Raw genomic sequence first — 20355 nt, forward strand, 5'->3', positions numbered from 1 at the left:
GTATTAATTTGCCACATTTTATTTCGTTATTAGTAAAAAATCGGTAAAAAGTGCTTTTTCCAAACCATCAAATAGCCCCTTTTAAAAGCAACTCACAGTATTGCTTTAACTAAAAAACGTTAATAAAACTGATTACTTTGATATGTAATTACTATACAAAAGATATAAGCTTGTTCATTTTTGTGTCGCCTGAAAAGACGAAATATAGGGGTTACTTTTGTCGGCGGCGGTGGCGTCGGCGTCCGCATCCCATTTTCGCTTGTCTGGGGTATATCTCCTAAACTATTAGTGGTATCAACTTGAAACTTCATATGTAGATAGATCTAATTGAGGGCAAATGCAGTGCACAAGAACTGTTACTCTTGCTTCCATATTTTTAGAGTTATTGCCCTTTGTTATTTTTCATGCTTAAAGTTTTGTCCGGGGCATATCTTGTAGAATATAAGAGTTATCAACTTGAAACTTCATATGTAGATAGATCTCATGGAGGGCAAGTGCAGTGCACAATAACAGTAACTCTTGCTTTCTTAGTTTTAAAATTATTGCCCTTTGTTAATTTTCATGCTTAAAGTTTTGTCCGGGGCATATCTTGAAGAATATAAGAGGTATCAACTTGAAACTTCATAGCTAGATAGATCTCATTGAGGGCAAGTGCAGTGCACAATAACAGTAAGTCTTGCTTTTTATTAGTTTTAAAGTTATTGCCCTTTGTTAATTTTCATGCTTAAAGTTTTGTCCGGGGCATATCTTAAAGAATATAAGAGGTATCAACTTGAAACTTCATAGCTAGATATATCTCATTGAAGGCAAGTGCAGTGCACAATAACAGTAACTCTTGCTTTCTTAGTTTTAAAGTTATTGCCCTTTGTTAATTTTCATGCTTAAAGTTTTGTCCGGGGCATATCTTAAAGAATATAAGAGGTATTAACTTGAAACTTCATAGCTAGATAGATCTCATTGAGGGCAAGTGCAGTGCACAAGAACCGTTACTCTTGCTGCCATATTTTTAGAGTTATTGCCCTTTGTTAATTTTCTTGCTTAGGTTTTGTCCGTGGCATATCTCGTAAACTATAGGAGGTTTCAACCTGAAACTTATTCCGTAGGTATATCTGATTGAGGGTTCAAATGCCACCTACACTTGAAAGTTAAATGGCAACATCATTGTCTATAAATGAATAAAATGCCAATCTAACAGCTATAATGTCGACAGTAAATAATTCGTCAGGCGACACATCCGACTTGCGGAGTTCTAGTTAGAGAGTATAATCATCAAGGTATTAATTACGGGAGCCTTTCAATGGCCATATTACTGATGTTTAAAATTAAACTCATATGAATATTTTGATTTCTTGGCATAAAATTATTAATTCTGTAGGCTTGTTCGATATGAGAGAGAAAAAAATATCAAGGTATCTACTATCGACTAGCCTTCGTGTGATTGTCGTCATGATCATCCGTGAGCAAAAACGTCAACTAAGGTATGGCCATAACTGTTAGAGGAACTAACCTGGAAGTTTGATTTCTTTCCCTAAAATTGCATAAGCTTGTACAGTTTTTAAGAGAGAAAAAAACAATCAACTGAAAGACTAAAATTATAAGGGGTTTAAATCTCTGGTTTGGAGCCAACTGGGTGGCATGAAAAACATGTGGGAAAACTTGAATATTTCCTGGTAGCATGAACTGTTGAACAGAGCTCCATCCAGAATTGGAAAAGGGCTGAGTGCTGAAAGGTTTTGATGCACATTGAATGAGCCTTGATGGGGCACTAATGCAAGGGCCATTATGTCCAATTCTTATTTTGTGCCTGTTGTAACTACTTTCAATACTAATAGTTTATTATGAATACCTTAGCTGTTATCTTTTCATTAGTGTTAAAATTATGTATATTTATTATTTTTATACTTAGTTCTAAAATATTGACTGTCAAACAAAGGGGCACAGCAGGGTGCCAGAAAGGGCAATGGGGTGCTCACCCTGCTATTTAGGCCTAACTAGAGCACTGATTAATACCTATCATTTGGAACTCCTCGGCCATTTTTATCGAAAACAACCCCGGATGTATTTGGACGGTTTAGATACTCAGAAATTGGTATGTTTAAGTCCACTGCCAGTCTTCGTCGTAACTGGGTTGCCCGAAGCCCGGGACAAGTAAATACTGTTTCGGACAAGTCAAAATTCCCAGGTCGTATATTTAGGTATGAATTGGTGACATCACAGCATTCCACATGCTCAGCATTTGTAGTATTCATTTAATAAGCATCTAAGCTCTTGCCCGATGCTTAGACGCTTATTAATTAAATAATAAATTTATTAGCTTCTAAGCGTCTGCCCAACACATGGACGCTTATTAATGAAATACTTCTCTCGTTTGTGGTTTGGTTACTAAATGATGAATTTTAAGTATTTTAATGATTCTGATGAGGATGAGGATGGTGGTTATGATGATGACATAGAGATGACTTAAGACCTTGTTTTCAATTTGCTGTTATCCTTGAGGGAATAAATGAACACTAATATTTGATTTTTGTTGCGATTTTTTTTATTATTATTTTGGGCAAGTAAAACTGTTTTGGGGCAAGTGGTTTTCTTCAATTACTTGCCCGAAAGGACAAGTGCTGAAAAAAATTAAGGCGAAGACTGCACTGCAAGTAGATGGCGTAGTAATTTAATTTTTCAGTTAAAGTTAATGACTTTCACTCTTGGGAATCTTAATTATGTTTGCAATAATACACTTCACTGGCAATCAATTTAAACTTAGATCAACAAATATAAGCTAAAGCTACTACATTTAATTAATGATATAATTCAAAATTTTACTAACAACTTCAACTGATGTACCGGCATACATCAAAGGTTGTTTTCGATTAAAATGGCCGAGGAGTTAAAATGGCCGAGGAGTTCTGAATGTATAACCTATAAGAGGAAATAGTCTGAAATAAAATTTTGTGTGAGCAGAACAAGAACACAAACGGCTCTGGAACAACAACACAGGCAACACAAAAACCCTCGAGCTATGAGAACACGTCTCAGACACTGCCGCGAGTAGAACAGATACAGCAGCAACATGACGCCGTTACACGATATACGAAGGACCCTACTTTTGTTATTGATGATCCAGCGGTGAGTTGTAATACTATATTACATTATTATTGGACAAAAAACAGATCATAATACATCATGATATTTCATCATCCTATTATTTGTTTAGTTTAAACATATTTATTTTACGAGTGTAAATCAAGTTATTATATTTATCACTCTTGTTGGCACAATTAAACGCGAGAGTGTGGTCTTGTGTTGTGGGGGAAACAGAGCAAACCCACTTGTTGCTTGGTGACCACAAACAAAACTCACATTCCGGGAATCAAACCCAGGTTTTGTTTGAAAATTAAAGTAGATATATTTATGGTACCGGTAATTAATCTAATTTCTATTGTTATTATATTAATCATTATTATTTAAACAAGACACTTTTGAATTAAAAAAAGGCATGATTCTCCTTCAGGTGACCCCATTTTTTATCTGTTACATAGACTGCACAACCATGTATGTGCTTCTTTAGATAAAATGCAATGAGTATAATACTTAGAAGTTATTCAGTCTGTATTTAATAATGTCTTGAGTCAGACTTTCAGACATTGGCTGTGAAAACGGAATTCTTACTTGGTTCAAGATATCCATAATATAAATGATTTTGACAAAAAAAATTAGTGTCTGAATGTAGAACAGATTATTTTTAACAGATACAGCTTTTTTACCATCTTTACTCCTGTAATAGCATTTTTAAAAGTTATAAAATTTGCTTTTTTGAGCCCCGAGTAAGTAAGTCTCAAACTGACAGACTCCTCAGTCCAAGTTTAGACTCAGACTCAGAAAAGCTTTTTTATTCAGGAACAAAAAAACATATTTATTCCATTTCTTTTACATTTTTTTTGTAAATAATAGTAAAACATTAATAATATATTTCAGCTAATTTAACCATCAATGCTTTGATAGAAGAAAAATCACAATGAAATGAACTTTTGCCATATTGAGTTTTGAGTCTGAACACAGACTTGAGACTGTTCGTAATTACTGCCCCAGGGGTCACAATTACGAAAAGTTTCAAGTCTAAGTTCAGACTCAAGTGGAAAAACTGCAAGTCTTTATTTCATTGTAATTTTCCTTATAATAGTTGAGTACTGATGATGAAATTTGCTGCATTGTATAACTATTTCAAATTGAACATATATTTACATATATTTTTATGCCCCCACAAAGTGGCGGCATATAGGGTTGCCCTTGTCCGTACGTACGTCTGTCTGTCTGTACGTACGTACGTCCCGAAGATTGTTTCCGATCTAATTCTTGAAAACTGTTTGTCCAATCCTCACCAAACTTTAAACACATGTTTGTGACCATAATATCTTGATCAAGTTCGATAGTCATGGAAATCGCTTTAGTCATTTAGGAGTTACGGCCCTTTTTTGCCAAAAATACTTCAAAAATATATGTTTCCAATCTAATTCTTGAAAAGTATGTGTCCAATCCTCACCAAACTTTACATACATGATTGTGACCATAATATCTTGATCAAGTTCGATAGCCATGGAAATCGCTTTTGTCATTTAGGAGTTACGGCCCTTTATTTGCAAAAAAAGACTTGAGATTATCCTGAATAATCATTATGGCTTATTTTCTGTGACAAAAAATCGAAGTGGGGGCATCCGTGTCCTATGGACACATTTCTAGTTGTTAAACGAATTGAAAAAATATGATTCTTTGTAATTCAATAGAAGTCCTTATATGAGTCTAGACTGTCAGTGTCTAGTCTCAGACTTGAGACTGTTTGTAAACATGAACCCAAGCCCCAATATCACTCGAACTCAATCTCAACTCATTTTACCATATAACATCAAAATTTATTCGAAAGAAATATATGTTTTTACACATTTTTTAAACCGCATTTTATCATTGAATATGTTGGTTGAAACCTTTGGTCTAGATTCCATTGGAAAAATATTGTACAGCCAAAATGTACTTGAGTTCAATTCATTGCCTTTAAACAATAATTACTACTTAAGTTTATTTTTTGCTCTAGAATGAGTTTTCTTTAAAATATTGTCAAAATCTTTCAATGACACATTCTGAGAGAAAATATGTTTTCAAAAAGTATGAAAACATGCAAGATTTTGAATAATATGATGCTTGTTTGTGGTAAAATGAGATTGAGATTTGACTTAGATATTTTCGTAATCATGAACCCAGACATTAGTGAATACGGGGCCATGCTTCAGTAAACTTGAAGTGTTCCTTAAAGTACAACGCTAAACTGCAATATTGCATCATACTTATAGCTCACTTTCAAAAACACGCTTTCAGATGAGATATTTTTTATTGAATTGCTATATACAAACAAGGCCACCAATCTCCAGTTTAACACTCCTGTGGGCTGTTTGAAGGATATAAGATGTAGCTTCAATTAGCTCTTCTCTGTATATACGTTATAAAATCGCAAAACATCCACAAAAAAATCCACAACCTTGGGATCATTTTCAGTGTTGGCTAAAGTTTAGTTGACAGAAATATGTAGCAAAATAATGAAACTATGGCACTAAGATCATTTTCATTTAAGATCTTTACTGAACCTAGATAGATCAACAGACAGATGGATGGACAGACAGATGGATGGACAGACAGACAGACGGAGGGACAGACAGACAGACGGACGGAGGCACAGATAGATAGACAGACAGCGACAGACAGACAGACAGGCGGAGGGACAGATAGACAGACAGACAGACAGACGGAGGAACAGACAGACGGAGGGACAGACAGACGGAGGGACAGAAAGAAAGACAGACAGAAAGAAAGACAGACAGAAAGAAAGAAAGAAAGAAAGAAAGAAAGAAAGAAAGAAAGAAAGAAAGAAAGAAAGAAAGAAAAGACAGACAGACAGACAGACAGACAAAACAGACAAGACAAAACAGATGGAGAGATCAGCGTATGTACAAACATATAACATTATTTAGACAAACATATATATATTATATAATGATCATCCATAGATTTTTACAAATATCTCAAATGGTGAATACATAATTGTTTTAAGCTTGAAACGAATGGGAACATTATATCAAAAATACCAGGATATAAAGAAAATAATAACTAGCATAATACAGTGTTACATAATGCACATACAACAAGCACATCACCATACTTAATTTGAATATCATTACGGCAAATGTCAAACATAATTATTCCTTGATACTGAATATTATATTTATTCTAAGCAACATTTTAAGCAGTGAGCAATTGTTATAGGACAACGCAGTTCACCAGTGTGTGTGTTGGTGTTTGGACACTCTTGTCAAGAGCGTAACTTGCTTAAGTCTTTCAGGTATTGACTTCAAACTTCATACACAGATATTCTCATTAAGGAGAATTGCAGTACACAGGAACCATAACGCTGGGTGCAGTATTTCTTAGTAGCTATTGCCCTTTCTTAATTTTAATACTTATTTTTTGTCCGGAACACAACTTAAAATGCCTTTGAGGTATTGACTTCAAATTTATATTCAGTAGATCTCAGAGGTGAAGTACAGTATACAGGAACCATAACTTTGGGTGCAGTATTTTTTTGAGTATTGCCATTTGTCACCTTTCATACTTTTTATTGTCAAAAGAATATTTTACTCAAAACATCTTTTGTGGTATTGACTTCAAACTTCATATACAGATAGATCTCATGGAGGAGAAGTGCATTACACAGGAACCATAACTTTGGGTGTAGTGTTTTTTAGTTGTTTCCCTTTGTTAATTTTCAAACTTACTTCTTGTCCAAAAAATAACTTGAAAAGCCTTTGAGGCATTGACTTCAAACTTTATGTTCAGATAGATCTCATTGAAGAGAATTGCAGTATACAGGAACCATAACTTTGGGTGTAGTGTTTTTTTAGTATTTCCATTTGTCAACTTTCATACTTTTTGTCAGGAGATTAACTCAAAATATCTTTGTGGTATTGACTTCGAACTTCATACACAGATACTCTCACTCAGGAGAATTGCAGTACATGGGAACCATAACCCTGGATGCAGTATTTCTTTAGTTTTTGCCCTTTTTTAATTTTAATACTATTTTTTTGTCCGGAACATAACTTAAAATGCCTTTGAGGTATTGACTTCAAATTTATATTCAGTAGATCTCAGAGGTGAAGTACAGTATACAGGAACCATAACTTTGGGTGCAGTATTTTTTTGAGTATTGCCATTTGTCACCTTTCCTACTTTTTATTGTCAGGAGAATATTTTACTCAAAACATATTTTGTGGTATTGACTTCAAACTTCATATACAGATAGATCTCATGGAGGAGAAGTGCATTACACAGGAACCATAACTTTGGGTGTAGTGTTTTTTTAGTTATTTCCCTTTTTTAATTTTCAAACTTACTTCTTGTCCAAAAAATAACTTGAAAAGCCTTTGAGGTATTGCCTTCAAACTTCTTATTCAGATGGATTTCATAGAGGAGAATGACAGTGCACAGGAACCGTAACTCTTGGTGCAGTACTTTTTTGAGTATTGCCATTTGTTGCTATTTTTATACTTATTTTTTGTTGGGAGAATAACTCAAAATGTCTTTGAGGTATTGACTTCAAACTTCATATACAGATAGATCTCACTGAGGGGAAATGCAGTGCTTAAAAACCATAACTCTGGAAGCAGTACGCTTGGAGTTATTGCCCATTGTAGTTTTTCAATGTTATCCTTTGTCGTAGTGCGAAGTTGAAACAGTTCTTAATTTGGCAGGGGTAATGGCAGTCTGACTGATCTAATGCTACACTAAATATAATACTGTAATACATTTCTAACTCAGTGTGCTACACAAACTTTATTAATATACTGCACATTTTAGAAAGCCCCGAAACAATGCAAATCACCGTTTTTACAACAAAGACTTCATTCACTCATACATTTATACAGTATGTTACACATTTAGATGTTTTGCAGTTAATCTTATATTATATGCGGTGTATTACACTTTTAGTTGTATTACACTAAGTGCTATTTTATATGTGTGTATTTCACTTATACGGTAATTGTATAAATCTAAATACTATTTGATATGCAGTGTATTACAGTTTTAGATGTTTTACACTTAAAGTTAATGTTATTATTCTAAATGCAGTGTATTAGACCTAGTTGTATTACACTAAATGTTATTCTTTATAAATGCATTGTATTACACTTTAAGTTGTTTGACTCAAAATGTTATAATTATATACGCAGTGTATTAAAATTACTTATATTACTCTAAACATTATTGTATGACGTACACCTTTTAATGTTTTACAGTTATATTATCTATTCATTGCATTACTCTTTTAGCTGTATTACACTAAATGTTATTCTGTAATCAGTGCATTACACTTTTAATGATATTACACTAAAATTAATGTTATTCTTTATGCACCAGTCAATCGTAACCACAGCCTCCCCAGGTCCAGGGGTATACTAGGGATAGCCGGGGAAATGGGCCGTGTTTTTACCTTCCAGGTGGTGCCGCAGTGCCGGGTAAATGCGGTCAGGTTTTGTCTTCCCGCAAAATATAGCGGGGAATGGGCCTTACTTAAAATCCCTTGGGTGCGGGGGCATTTGGCGGGTGTTTCATGAGCAGTTTGTTCCCTCAGAGTGGGACTTTGCCCGGGCTTGGCTTGACCAAAAGTCAAAGTCCCCACTATTAATACTATTTTCAACAAGAATGTAGGAGAGTCTCACCATTTACACAAATTGAAATACAATTCCAGCTAGTGTAATACACCATATCATTTATACTGTTTTGTTCCTTTCCCTCTCAGATAACACAAGAGAGCCCTCCAGATGTCACAGACGACCTATATGCCAACAAGGAGGCCATCGTTAGGACCAGGTGGGAGGAGGAAGATCAGAAAACTCTCGCTGTGCTGGGAACCGCACCTCCACCCCCACAGGTCAAGGCGCCAGCAAATAAACTTCAGAAAGGTATGTACATGTTCCGGCATAAACATAAACTTTTTTGTGGCAATAGAAAACAACTTAAAGAATGGTCTTCCTCAAAAAAAATATTGTAATTTGATTTTCAATAAACAGTCAAACTTGTTGGCTCAAACTCATCTTTAAATGAGCAATTCTGCTTGGCTCAAATTTCTTGAGGCTCGTGGTATCTGCCAGTCCATGGGAGTTCGAGTCAAAAGGGTTCAAATGTACATGCGAAGCCCAAGGCTATTTTGTAAAAAAAATTAAAAAATATTTCTTTAAAGGTGCAAATAAAAAATTATTTTAATTTAATGCATTTTCAAGTTTTACTCATTTGACTTAAACGATAGAACAAAAAAGCGTATGATTTAGGTTCAGATTAAAAATTATTAGTCTTTATAAATGTTTTTTATTTTAATAATAGCTACATGGCCACAAATTCCCCAGTTAGAAAATGCCAAAATATTGCTTACCGGTATATCTTTTTGTCATAAGCATTTTTGTGTTTTGATTATTAAGTCAAATGAGTCAGACAAAATAATGCATTAAAAGGAAAAAAAACCTCAGTATTTTTTACAGATTGAGAAGAAAGCTCCATCACAACAGCATTATTATTATGAGTGACATATGCAAGAAATAATGCCATTTATATGAAATGGTCTGTCTTTAGAAAGTATATTTGGAAATTTTTTTAAAGAAAAATGCCTTTCTACCTTACCGAATAATATTTGGGCTTTTAACCTTAACAAACATATTTTTTCATCCTTATTTGAAGCAAATTCAGAACTCACATGGTATTTGAAGCTGCACTCTCGCAGATTGAACGTTTTGATAATTGTTTTATTTTTTGTCTCGAAACAAGCCAATTTTTGCGAAAATCCATGGAAACTTATGAAACAATAGTGCTGACAAAAAATTAGATCGCATTTTTTTATAATTAAATGATGTTTTATGCATTTTTCTTAAACCATTTGTAATGGTTTAAGCCGTAAAACATTAATTTTCGAATGGAAATATGAAAATCTATGATCTGACTTTTTGTCAACAATCATATATCATTGGTTTGCATATATTTACGCAAATATATGCTCGTTCCAGGACAAAAAATAAAAAAAATGTAAAAATGGTCAATCTGTGAGATTGCAGCTTTAAGAAACTATATATGACTTTACTTATGCCCCTTGGAAATTAGTCAATGCACCTTTTGCCTTGGTTAATCCTTACAAACTATTTACAGGGAAGAAAAAGCCAGTACCAGATGGTCCTGTGGATGACTACATCGACATGTCAGGGACAGAAGGCAAGGAAGAAGCTGAAGAAGGACAAGAGGAGACAACTGATGTAGACTTTGGTACGGTCGAAGAACCATATGAAAATTATCAGGTTGGAAAGTCAACTGAAAAACTGTATGAGAATTGGAAACAAGACAGTGGAACCAAAGCGAAGAAATCTGGAGCTTCTAAGGGAGGTAAATCAGTAATTGGTGCAAAGGGAGGTAAAAAACTGCCAATTGGAACAAAGGGAAGTAAGCCTCAAAAAAGTTCAAAGGGAACTAATTTGGAAGTTGAAAAGAAGGGAGATAAGCCAAAAGTTGTTCCTAAGCCTAAGGTAGTTGATTCAGAAAGTGGAAGTAAGGAAGGTAATATGGAAGTTGAAAATAAGGGAGATAAGCCAGAAGTTGTTCCTAAGCCTAAGGCAGTTAATTCAGAAATTGGAAGTAAGGGAGGTAATATGGAAGTTGAAACGAAGGGAGATAAAACAGGGAGCACTGAGAGTGATGAAGAAGCCCTTGATGATTATGAGAACACTAAAGAAATGAAGAAAGATACCAAAGACTATGTGAATGCTACTGCTTTCAAGAAAACCAAACCGAAGAAAGCGTAGCATCTTTTATAACATTACACCACACCAATTTGATATTTCTTTTGACAGATGTACCACAACAATTTTTCAGAAAATGCAAACAAATACACAATCATCTTAATATAATTATTACGTCGCTGACAATTCTAGGAAGACTTAAAGTGGAATATTAAATGAATACTCTGTGATTAAAATTACACTTAGAAGGGAGATGATGTTAAAATTATTAAGGATTATAATTCATAATATTGTATGAAAAAAAAAATTGTCTTCCCTGTTTCTGTTTTTAAATGAAATTGGAAACTTGTATTTTTATTTATTATTATTATTATCAAATTATTATTACAATAATTATTTTTATTGTTATAAAGATTTACACTGATGTTTACAAACATTAACCAAAAGAAAGCATTGTGATAAATATCCATCATTCCTTAACAGTTATTTTAAAGATAATAAGATGCATGATAAAATTAAAATTGTTTTGGTGTAATCGTTTAATAATATTGAATGCCACAATGTATAATTGTAATGATTATATGTACATTTATGTTATTGATGTATTTGTTATGAACAATAGCTTAAGGTTTCTTGATTTTTTTATGATGGAGATAAGTGCCTTACAAAAATAGTGCTCAATTAAAATGAGAAATGCAGAAGAAAAAAAAGATTTTTTATAAGACAGGTCTTTTGAAAGCTGTTTAGTTTCATTTAAAATTTCAAGTGCATGAACAGTAAACCAATTTGTGTATTTTCTTACTAAATCATTGAAATGGGTAATTAAGCAATGATAAATAATATAAAAAAAACTGGCGAAAAATTATGGCCTCCAAACTGAGGCTAAAGAAAAAACATGGGAACTTTCATGAGTTTGTCGGATATGCCAAGAAAAATAATGATCAATTGTCGACTGATGTGATTCAAATTTCTATACTGTATGCAAATGAGATTAGTACTTCAAGATTTTGACACATTGAACAATTGTGGCTTTAAATTTATAAATGTGGTCCAAAACACTGCATGAATTACAAAATGGATCAAAATATCTATACTCCTTCAATCGACTGCACACATCAAGGACTATGATTTGGTGCATACTTTTACCTATCACGTGGAACTAGCTACTGAACAGGCGGGTCTTATTTACCTCATAAAGCATTTCTGCATGTACATATAACATTGGTTTCAGTTAAACCAGCTATGTAAATAGTAGCTTTAAATAATGCTTGCCAGGATGGTGTAGTAAAAAGGAAACTCTTGGAACAGTTGAAACTGTACAAATTTACTGTCACTTTTGTGCAAAATGGCATTGCGATGTTACTTTAATTCTGACCTGCAAGCAAGTTCTTTTTTGCATACTGTAGAATTGTAGAAGCTGTTGTAATTGTTCACAACTATTTATTTTGTAAGGCAACATTTATGCTGGACAATACAATTTTGTAGCAGTAGATTGTCTGAAAGAACTGATTTATGTAGATTTAGTCATTTTTGTGATATTTTTAGCTTGTCTGTGTTTCATAGGGTGTCACCTTAAGCGTTGTTGTGCATTGGCTATTGGCCATTACTCAAAAACCATTCAAGATATTTAGATGAAACTTGGTACATAATTTATGCTAACAAAGACAATATCTAGTAACTGGCTGTTATAATGTTGAGTTACGCCCCCTTTTCGACTGAAAGAACGTCAGACAAGCCTTTGAATTTGCTCTGTGGCTCTTTGGTTTATTCAGTAACTCAACTCGTGTTTATATGGGGGGTTTCTTACATACTTGTGATGGGGGTAATGTTACATGCTCTAAAAAACCATGTTGCCAGTTCCGAGATCCAACCTGGGAACCCCTGTTTGCTAGTCTGAGGCACTTTAGCAACTGAACTAAACCATGACTGGATTAAACTCACATTTTGATGACCTCTTATGCTAGACTGTGCTTTGGCCTTCATCCCCTGTGCACAAGAATTCATCTACAAATCCCAAAATCAGACCATTTATAACCATTGTAGGCAAGTCAGGCTCTCTACCAACTGAGCTTACCATGACTGGATAACTCACACACTCTTAAACCATTGCCAGTCAGTGCCATAACCGTTGTCCATTCTGTGCTAGAATTCATCCTCAAATTACCAATCAGACCATTTATAACCATTGTAGGCAAGTCAGGCTCCAACTGAGCTTACCATGACTGGATAATTTACAATAATCTTTGACCTGTGCTAGGCAGTGCCATAACCGTTGTCCGCTCTGCGCTAGAATTCATCCCCAAATTACAAAACCAGCTATTTATAACCATTATAGGCAAGTTAGGCACTCTACCAACAAAGCTTACCATGACTGGATAATTTACAATACTCTTTAACTTGTGCCAGGCACTCACTGATTGCCATGACCGTTGTCTGCTCTGTGTTAGAATTCATTCACAAATTACCAAACCAAACAATTGATAACCATTGTAGGCCTCCACAATCTTGCCACAGTACAACTCTTAAAAACTAAGTGGTACTACTCACAGTCACATGTTGGATGCAAATTGCCCTTTGAATTGTGTAAATAGTGACACTTGTAAAAACAACAATATTTAAGTGCTAAATTGAGACTTATATTATTGCTTATATTAGATTAGTGAGTTTTGATACTATATTTATGATTTTTTTAGTGTTTTTGTACTTATGAATGGGGTCAAGTTTTGACCCCACTTTAGTCAAAGAAAAATACTGCTGTTGTACATAATGAAGGTAATAATCAAAATTATATGTTTAATATTTCATTTTATGTTGAAGCTTCGCATAATTGTTTAATCAAGAAGTAAAGATGGTTTTTTGTTTGACTGATTGAACATACATTAACTTTGATGAGTAATTCCCTATAGGACAATCACTATTAGGATTAGTTGCTCTTTTTTTCTTTTTCTTTTAATTAAAGTCCAGGGGTGGTAATTCATAAAACATCTTAAGCCATTTCTTAAATAAATTTCCTAACAAATTTGAAGCCATATTAAACAAAATATAGAAATGTTTTTAACATACAAGGTTTTATATGTATTAAAATCAATGTCAATTTAGTATTTCAGACAGTATTAGGTTATTATATAATGTGACAAACATGATATTTAACTTAAAAAACCGACTTAGGTTAGGAAATGACTGAAGATGTTTTGTGATACTGGCCAATGTCTTAATAGCCTTAGTATACCTGTTGGAATCAGTTGAGTCATTGATGTTGTTGTTGTTGTTGTTGTTGTTGTTGTTGTTGTTGTTGTTGTGTATAAAACCTAAATGATTACCATATCTCAAAAACCGTTAAAGTGATTCTCGTATTTAAAATCAATACATACACATGTATAACAAACATAAATATTGAGCAATAATCCTTTAACTACTTAGTAAATAATGCAGTGATGGAAAATTTTAATTACTGATAACAAGATTGTAACTGTGTTATTAATAGCTGAAAATGCACTGATATTAAATGACTGGTGAGTCCTAAAAGATTTACAGTGATTAAATATTGTCTCATAAGGTAGAGACACCAGGTTTTTTCAAATAATGCACAGTAGCCTTCATGAGAACCATTGTTTTCGATATGTATTCATCCTTTTCAGTAAATTAAAATAATAGTTTTAATTGTGGTACTGCTCATTTGGGAGTGAGAATTCATCTTTAAACCTATCAAAATAGCATGATCATGTCAGAGATAATACACATATATATGGTACAGCTTTTATAACTTTTGCCTTAAAAGTTGTTGAATAATACTTCTTGTTTGACTTGAAAAGTCAGATGAGCGTGCTGGCATTCGATCTGCAGTGCTCTTGTTTATGCATAACTATAGATATAATCTTCTAAAAGGTGCTATATATATATATATATATATATATATATATATGTAAAATTGCTCAATATCTGTTAAAAAAATCTTACTAAAAAGTTTAGTGTCTAGCAGTTTATTTTTAACAAAACTGACTCATGCTTATTTTTACATTCCTATTTTTGACTGTCAATGTCATTGCAGGCTTTGTATACATGTTATTATGGAAATGTTATCCTTACTTTTTCTGTCATTTAATTAAAACAAAAGAGTTCTCTGTGTGTAAGGTATTGAATACAATGCTTGTTATGTGAAACTTAAATAGTATTACTTTGCACATATTTTTTTTATTAAGACAATAAATTTTAGATGTAAATTTCCAGGAATTCAGTAGGACTTGCTAAATGAATAGATAAATAAATACCAATACCAAAGATATATAGTAAAAACCATCACAGTGTCTCTAAACTTAATTATTGCAGGCCTTTACCTTTTATTTATTACTTCAATTTATTACAGGGAGCAGCTGCTGTAGTATTGCTAATTTAACATATCGAGGGCCTACATCACAAAACATACTTTACTTATATAGAGCGCGAGAAAGACTTAACTCCTTTCATATAGCTGAGGGACAGACTTAAAACCTTCTATATATAGAGAGAGACAGACTAAACTCCATCTGTATAGAGCAAGACAGACTGAACTCCATCTGTTTAGTGCAATACAATCTTAACTCCTTCTATAAAGCTGAGAGACAGACTTAACACCTTCTATACAGCCAGAGGGACAGACTTAACACCTTCTATACAGCCAGAGAGACAGACTTAACACCTTCTATACAGCCAGAGGGACAGACTTAACACCTTCTATACAGCCAGAGGGACAGACTTAACACCTTCTATACAGCCAGAGAGACAGACTTAACACCTTCTATACAGCCAGAGAGACAGACTTAACACCTTCTATACAGCCAGAGAGACAGACTTAACACCTATACAGCCAGAGAGACAGACTTAATACCTTCTATACAGCCAGAGAGACAGACTTAACACCTATACAGCCAGAGGGACAGACTTAACACCTTCTATACAGCCAGAGAGACAGACTTAACACCTATACAGCCAGAGGGACAGACTTAACACCTTCTATACAGCCAGAGAGACAGACTTAACACCTTCTATACAGCCAGAGAGACAGACTTAACACCTTCTATACAGCCAGAGAGACAGACTTAACACCTTCTATACAGCCAGAGCGACAGACTTAACACCGTCTATACAGCCAGAGCGACAGACTTAACACCGTCTATACAGCCAGAGAGACAGACTTAACACCTTCTATACAGCCAGAGAGACAGACTTAACACCTTCTATACAGCCAGAGAGACAGACTTAACACCTTCTATACAGCCAGAGAGACAGACTTAACACCTTCTATACAGCCAGAGAGACAGACTTAACACCTTCTATACAGCCAGAGAGACAGACTTAACACCTTCTATACAGCCAGAGAGACAGACTTAATACCTTCTATACAACCAGAGAGACAGACTTAACACCTTCTATACAGCCAGAGAGACAGACTTAACACCTTCTATACAGCCAGAGAGACAGACTTAACACCTTCTATACAGCCAGAGAGACAGACTTAACACCTATACAGCCAGAGAGACAGACTTAACACCTTCTATACAGCCAGAGAGACAGACTTAACACCTTCTATACAGCCAGAGAGACAGACTTAACACCTATACAGCCAGAGGGACAGACTTAACACCTTCTATACAGCCAGAGAGACAGACTTAACACCTTCTATACAGCCAGAGAGACAGACTTAACACCTTCTATACAGCCAGAGAGACAGACTTAACACCTTCTATACAGCCAGAGAGACAGACTTAACACCTTCTATACAGCCAGAGAGACAGACTTAACACCTTCTATACAGCCAGAGGGACAGACTTAACACCTTCTATACAGCCAGAGAGACAGACTTAACACCTTCTATACAGCCAGAGAGACAGACTTAACACCTTCTATACAGCCAGAGAGACAGACTTAGCACCTTCTATACAGCCAGAGAGACAGACTTAACACCTATACAGCCAGAGAGACAGACTTAACACCTTCTATACAGCCAGAGAGACAGACTTAACACCTTCTATACAGCCAGAGAGACAGACTTAACACCTTCTATACAGCCAGAGAGACAGACTTAACACCTTCTATACAGCCAGAGAGACAGACTTAACACCTTCTATACAGCCAGAGAGACAGACTTAACACCTTCTATACAGCCAGAGAGACAGACTTAACACCGTCTATACAGCCAGAGAGACAGACTTAACACCTTCTATACAGCCAGAGAGACAGACTTAGCACCTTCTATACAGCCAGAGAGACAGACTTAACACCTTCTATACAGCCAGAGAGACAGACTTAACACCTTCTATACAGCCAGAGCGACAGACTTAACACCTTCTATACAGCCAGAGAGACAGACTTAACACCTTCTATACAGCCAGAGGGACAGACTTAACACCTTCTATACAGCCAGAGAGACAGACTTAACACCTTCTATACAGCCAGAGAGACAGACTTAACACCTTCTATACAGCCAGAGAGACAGACTTAACACCTTCTATACAGCCAGAGAGACAGACTTAACACCTTCTATACAGCCGGAGCGAAAGACTTAACACCTTCTATACAGCCAGAGAGACAGACTTACTGTTTATTTTAAATGTTTTTAATAAAGTCAATATTTCCATCCAATTGTTATGAAATTTTGTCAGAATACTTGGTGAAAAAAAGGTTACTATCTGAAATCTTAGGTTTGCAAAATTACAACTTTTAATCAAAATTCACTTTAATGTGGTGTTGCTGCATTGGCATCTTGTTTGATAACTATTATGATACAGACTTGTAGCTTGCAAAGGTTAAACAATGAAACATTACCAGACAATCCATACCCCCCACCACCCACCTGCCCTGTCAAAGAAATGAGGTTAAATTGAGCCTTAGTGCCATTTATGGCATTGACAATGTCTGAATGCAATGACTCAAAAACTGATGTTTAAGTGATATTTTAGCAAATATATCTTAACCGCTGTGGTTCGTTAACACCAGGTGTACGGTATTATATTTCACTTGTCAGTATATATTACTTGTGTTTCTGGTAAATAAGGTTACCATGGAGATTTTATTAAACGAGTTTTCTTGGCTAAGTGTATATGAGAACCAGTCTTACTTCTGGACTGAAACACTATACCTTACTCTACGCATTATTACTGATATTTGATAGTAATGACAACTTATATTCACTGGTGGCTTCGCTGATATCTTCCATGGCCATTAGGAAACAGAAGTTTACTGTAATTGAGTCTGATATGGTTATATCCCAAGATAATGGCTACTAATAAGAATATTATATTGCAAAGAATTATGTTCATAATGTTATACTGTTTTTACATCTGATACATGTGTTTTTATACTGTTATTATTCTAATAAGATTCTTATCACCCATGAATTGATTTTTTTTATTGAATCAGTATGTTTAAATGTTTTTAAGATATATGAAAGAGAATTCTATTATTTTACAGGGGTTCTTAAGTTAAGGATAAATCCTGAAATTGAGGTTGAGAGATTTTAAATTAAACTATTGTGCGGATGTAAAGAGCATTTTTTACTTGGAAATATTCACCAATAACAGTATACATCCCTTGAAATGATTATAAAGGACTAAAAAACATTTTTAAAAGTGTCCTAAGACCCTTGACCCTGCTTTAGGCCTGAATCCCCCATACTCCAACAGAGACCTTGGGCCATGGTTACGAACAGTCTCAAGTTCAAGTCTAGACTCAGACTCTGGGGCCATGATTACGAACAGTCTCAAGTTCAAGTCTAGACTCAGACTCCAGGGGCCATGATTACGAACAGTCTCAAGTCCAAGTCTAGACTCAGACTCCAGGGGCCATGATTACGAACAGTCTCAAGTTCAAGTCTAGACTCAGACTCCAGGGGCCATGATTACGAACAGTCTCAAGTCCAAGTCTAAACTCAGACTCCAGGGGCAATGATTACGAACAGTCTCAAGTCCAAGTCTAGACTCAGACTTAGAAAAGCATTTTAATGTTAAACAAACAAAAAATCATATTTATTATGCCCCCTTTTGAAAAAAGTGGGGTATATTGTTTTGCACATGTCTGTCGGTCGGTCGGTCTGTCTGTCGGTCGGTCGGAATACCAAATGGTTTCCGATCAATAACTTGAGAACGCTTTGACCGAGGGACCTCATACTTGGTATGTGTATTGGTCATCACCAGCAGATGAACCCTATTGATTTTGAGGTCAGTGGGTCAAAGGTCAAGGTCAGTGTGACCTTTACATGAAAAACGGTTTCCGATCAATAACTTGAGAACGCTTTGACCCAGGAACCTCATACTTGGTAGGTGTATTGGTCATGACCAGCAGATGAACCCTATTGATTTTGAGGTCAGTGGGTCAAAGGTCAAGGTCAGTGTGACCTTAACATGAAAAACGGTTTCCGATCAATAACTTGAGAACGCTTTGACCCAGGGACCTCATACTAGGTAGGCTTATTGGTCATGACCAGCAGATGAACCCTATTGATTTTGAGGTCAGTGGGTCAAAGGTCAAGGTCAGTGTGACTGTAAGCTGAAAAAAGGTTTTCTGATTGTCCATATTTTATTTAAGTGTCCAAATCCTACTAACAATTTGGCTCCCAAGGGGGCATAAATGTTTCACTAACATCTCTTGTTCCATTTCTTTTACAAAAATGTATGTTCATAATAGTAAAACATTCAAATAGTAATATCGATATTTCAGCAAATTTTTCCATCAGTGATCTGATTGAAGGAAACGTACAATAAATGAAGTTTTGACATAATGAGTCTTGAATCTGAACTCAGACTGTTCGTAATCACTGCCCCTCAGGCTATTTACATAACAGGATGAAATAAAGAGCTGTTTCCTTGATTTTTTTAGCAAAATATATTTTTTTATAGCAAATAGATTTTTATAACATTAAAAATATCAAATATGTGTATGTTTTATACTTGCATATATATATATACCTATAACTATATTGCTTTTATATGTTTAAACTTTATTTTGTGTTAGTATATACTATTTTTGTATGTTTCTGTACTTTTTATGTATGACTATTTATGAAGTCAAACATTAGCTGTTTTGTTTTTAGATTTTGGTTTTAAATTCTACTTTCCTGGTAATCAAAAAATGAAAATGATTTTTGCATCAATGCTTTCAATTCAGTCATATGTAAGGATAACTCACAATAGTATGTAACACTATTAGCCATAAAACATCAATTTTTGAACATAAATATTAAAAACTGTGATCTTATCTTTTATAAGGAATCTTTCATTAACTACTTTTCAGACATTCTCCCCTAATTTGATTTATTCCAAGACAAAAAAAACAACAAAGTAGTCAAAAAGGTCAATCTGTGAGAGTGCAGCTTTAAGCAAAAAGTCATGTTATTATGGTAAGCCTTTGGCTTAAATGTTGTCGTCTGCATCCTAATACTTACCGGAAACCAATAAAACTTTCAAAATATTCAAATGAAACTTGGTACACATGTCAAAGACAATAAGCACAATTACGGCAAGTCCCATAACTCTTACTTAACTATAGAGTTATGCCCATTTCAGACTGA

General features: G+C 34.7%; 1 protein-coding gene across 1 annotated transcript in view; it reads left to right on the forward strand.

Moving 5' to 3' along the window:
- Nucleotides 1-20035, forward strand: part of LOC128205138 (uncharacterized) — a 40013-nt gene extending 19978 nt beyond the window's left edge. Inside the window, exons 3-5 of the mRNA XM_052906585.1 lie at nt 2956-3120; nt 8837-8999; nt 10231-20035. Of these exons, the coding sequence (XP_052762545.1) occupies nt 2956-3120; nt 8837-8999; nt 10231-10877 (975 nt within the window). The 3' untranslated portion in view covers nt 10878-20035. The remainder of the gene's footprint in view (nt 1-2955; nt 3121-8836; nt 9000-10230) is intronic.
- The last annotated feature ends 320 nt before the right edge of the window (nt 20036-20355 follow it).

This window comes from Mya arenaria, chromosome 10, assembly GCF_026914265.1.
Source record: "Mya arenaria isolate MELC-2E11 chromosome 10, ASM2691426v1".
In the NCBI taxonomy this organism is placed as follows: Eukaryota; Metazoa; Mollusca; class Bivalvia; order Myida; family Myidae; genus Mya; species Mya arenaria.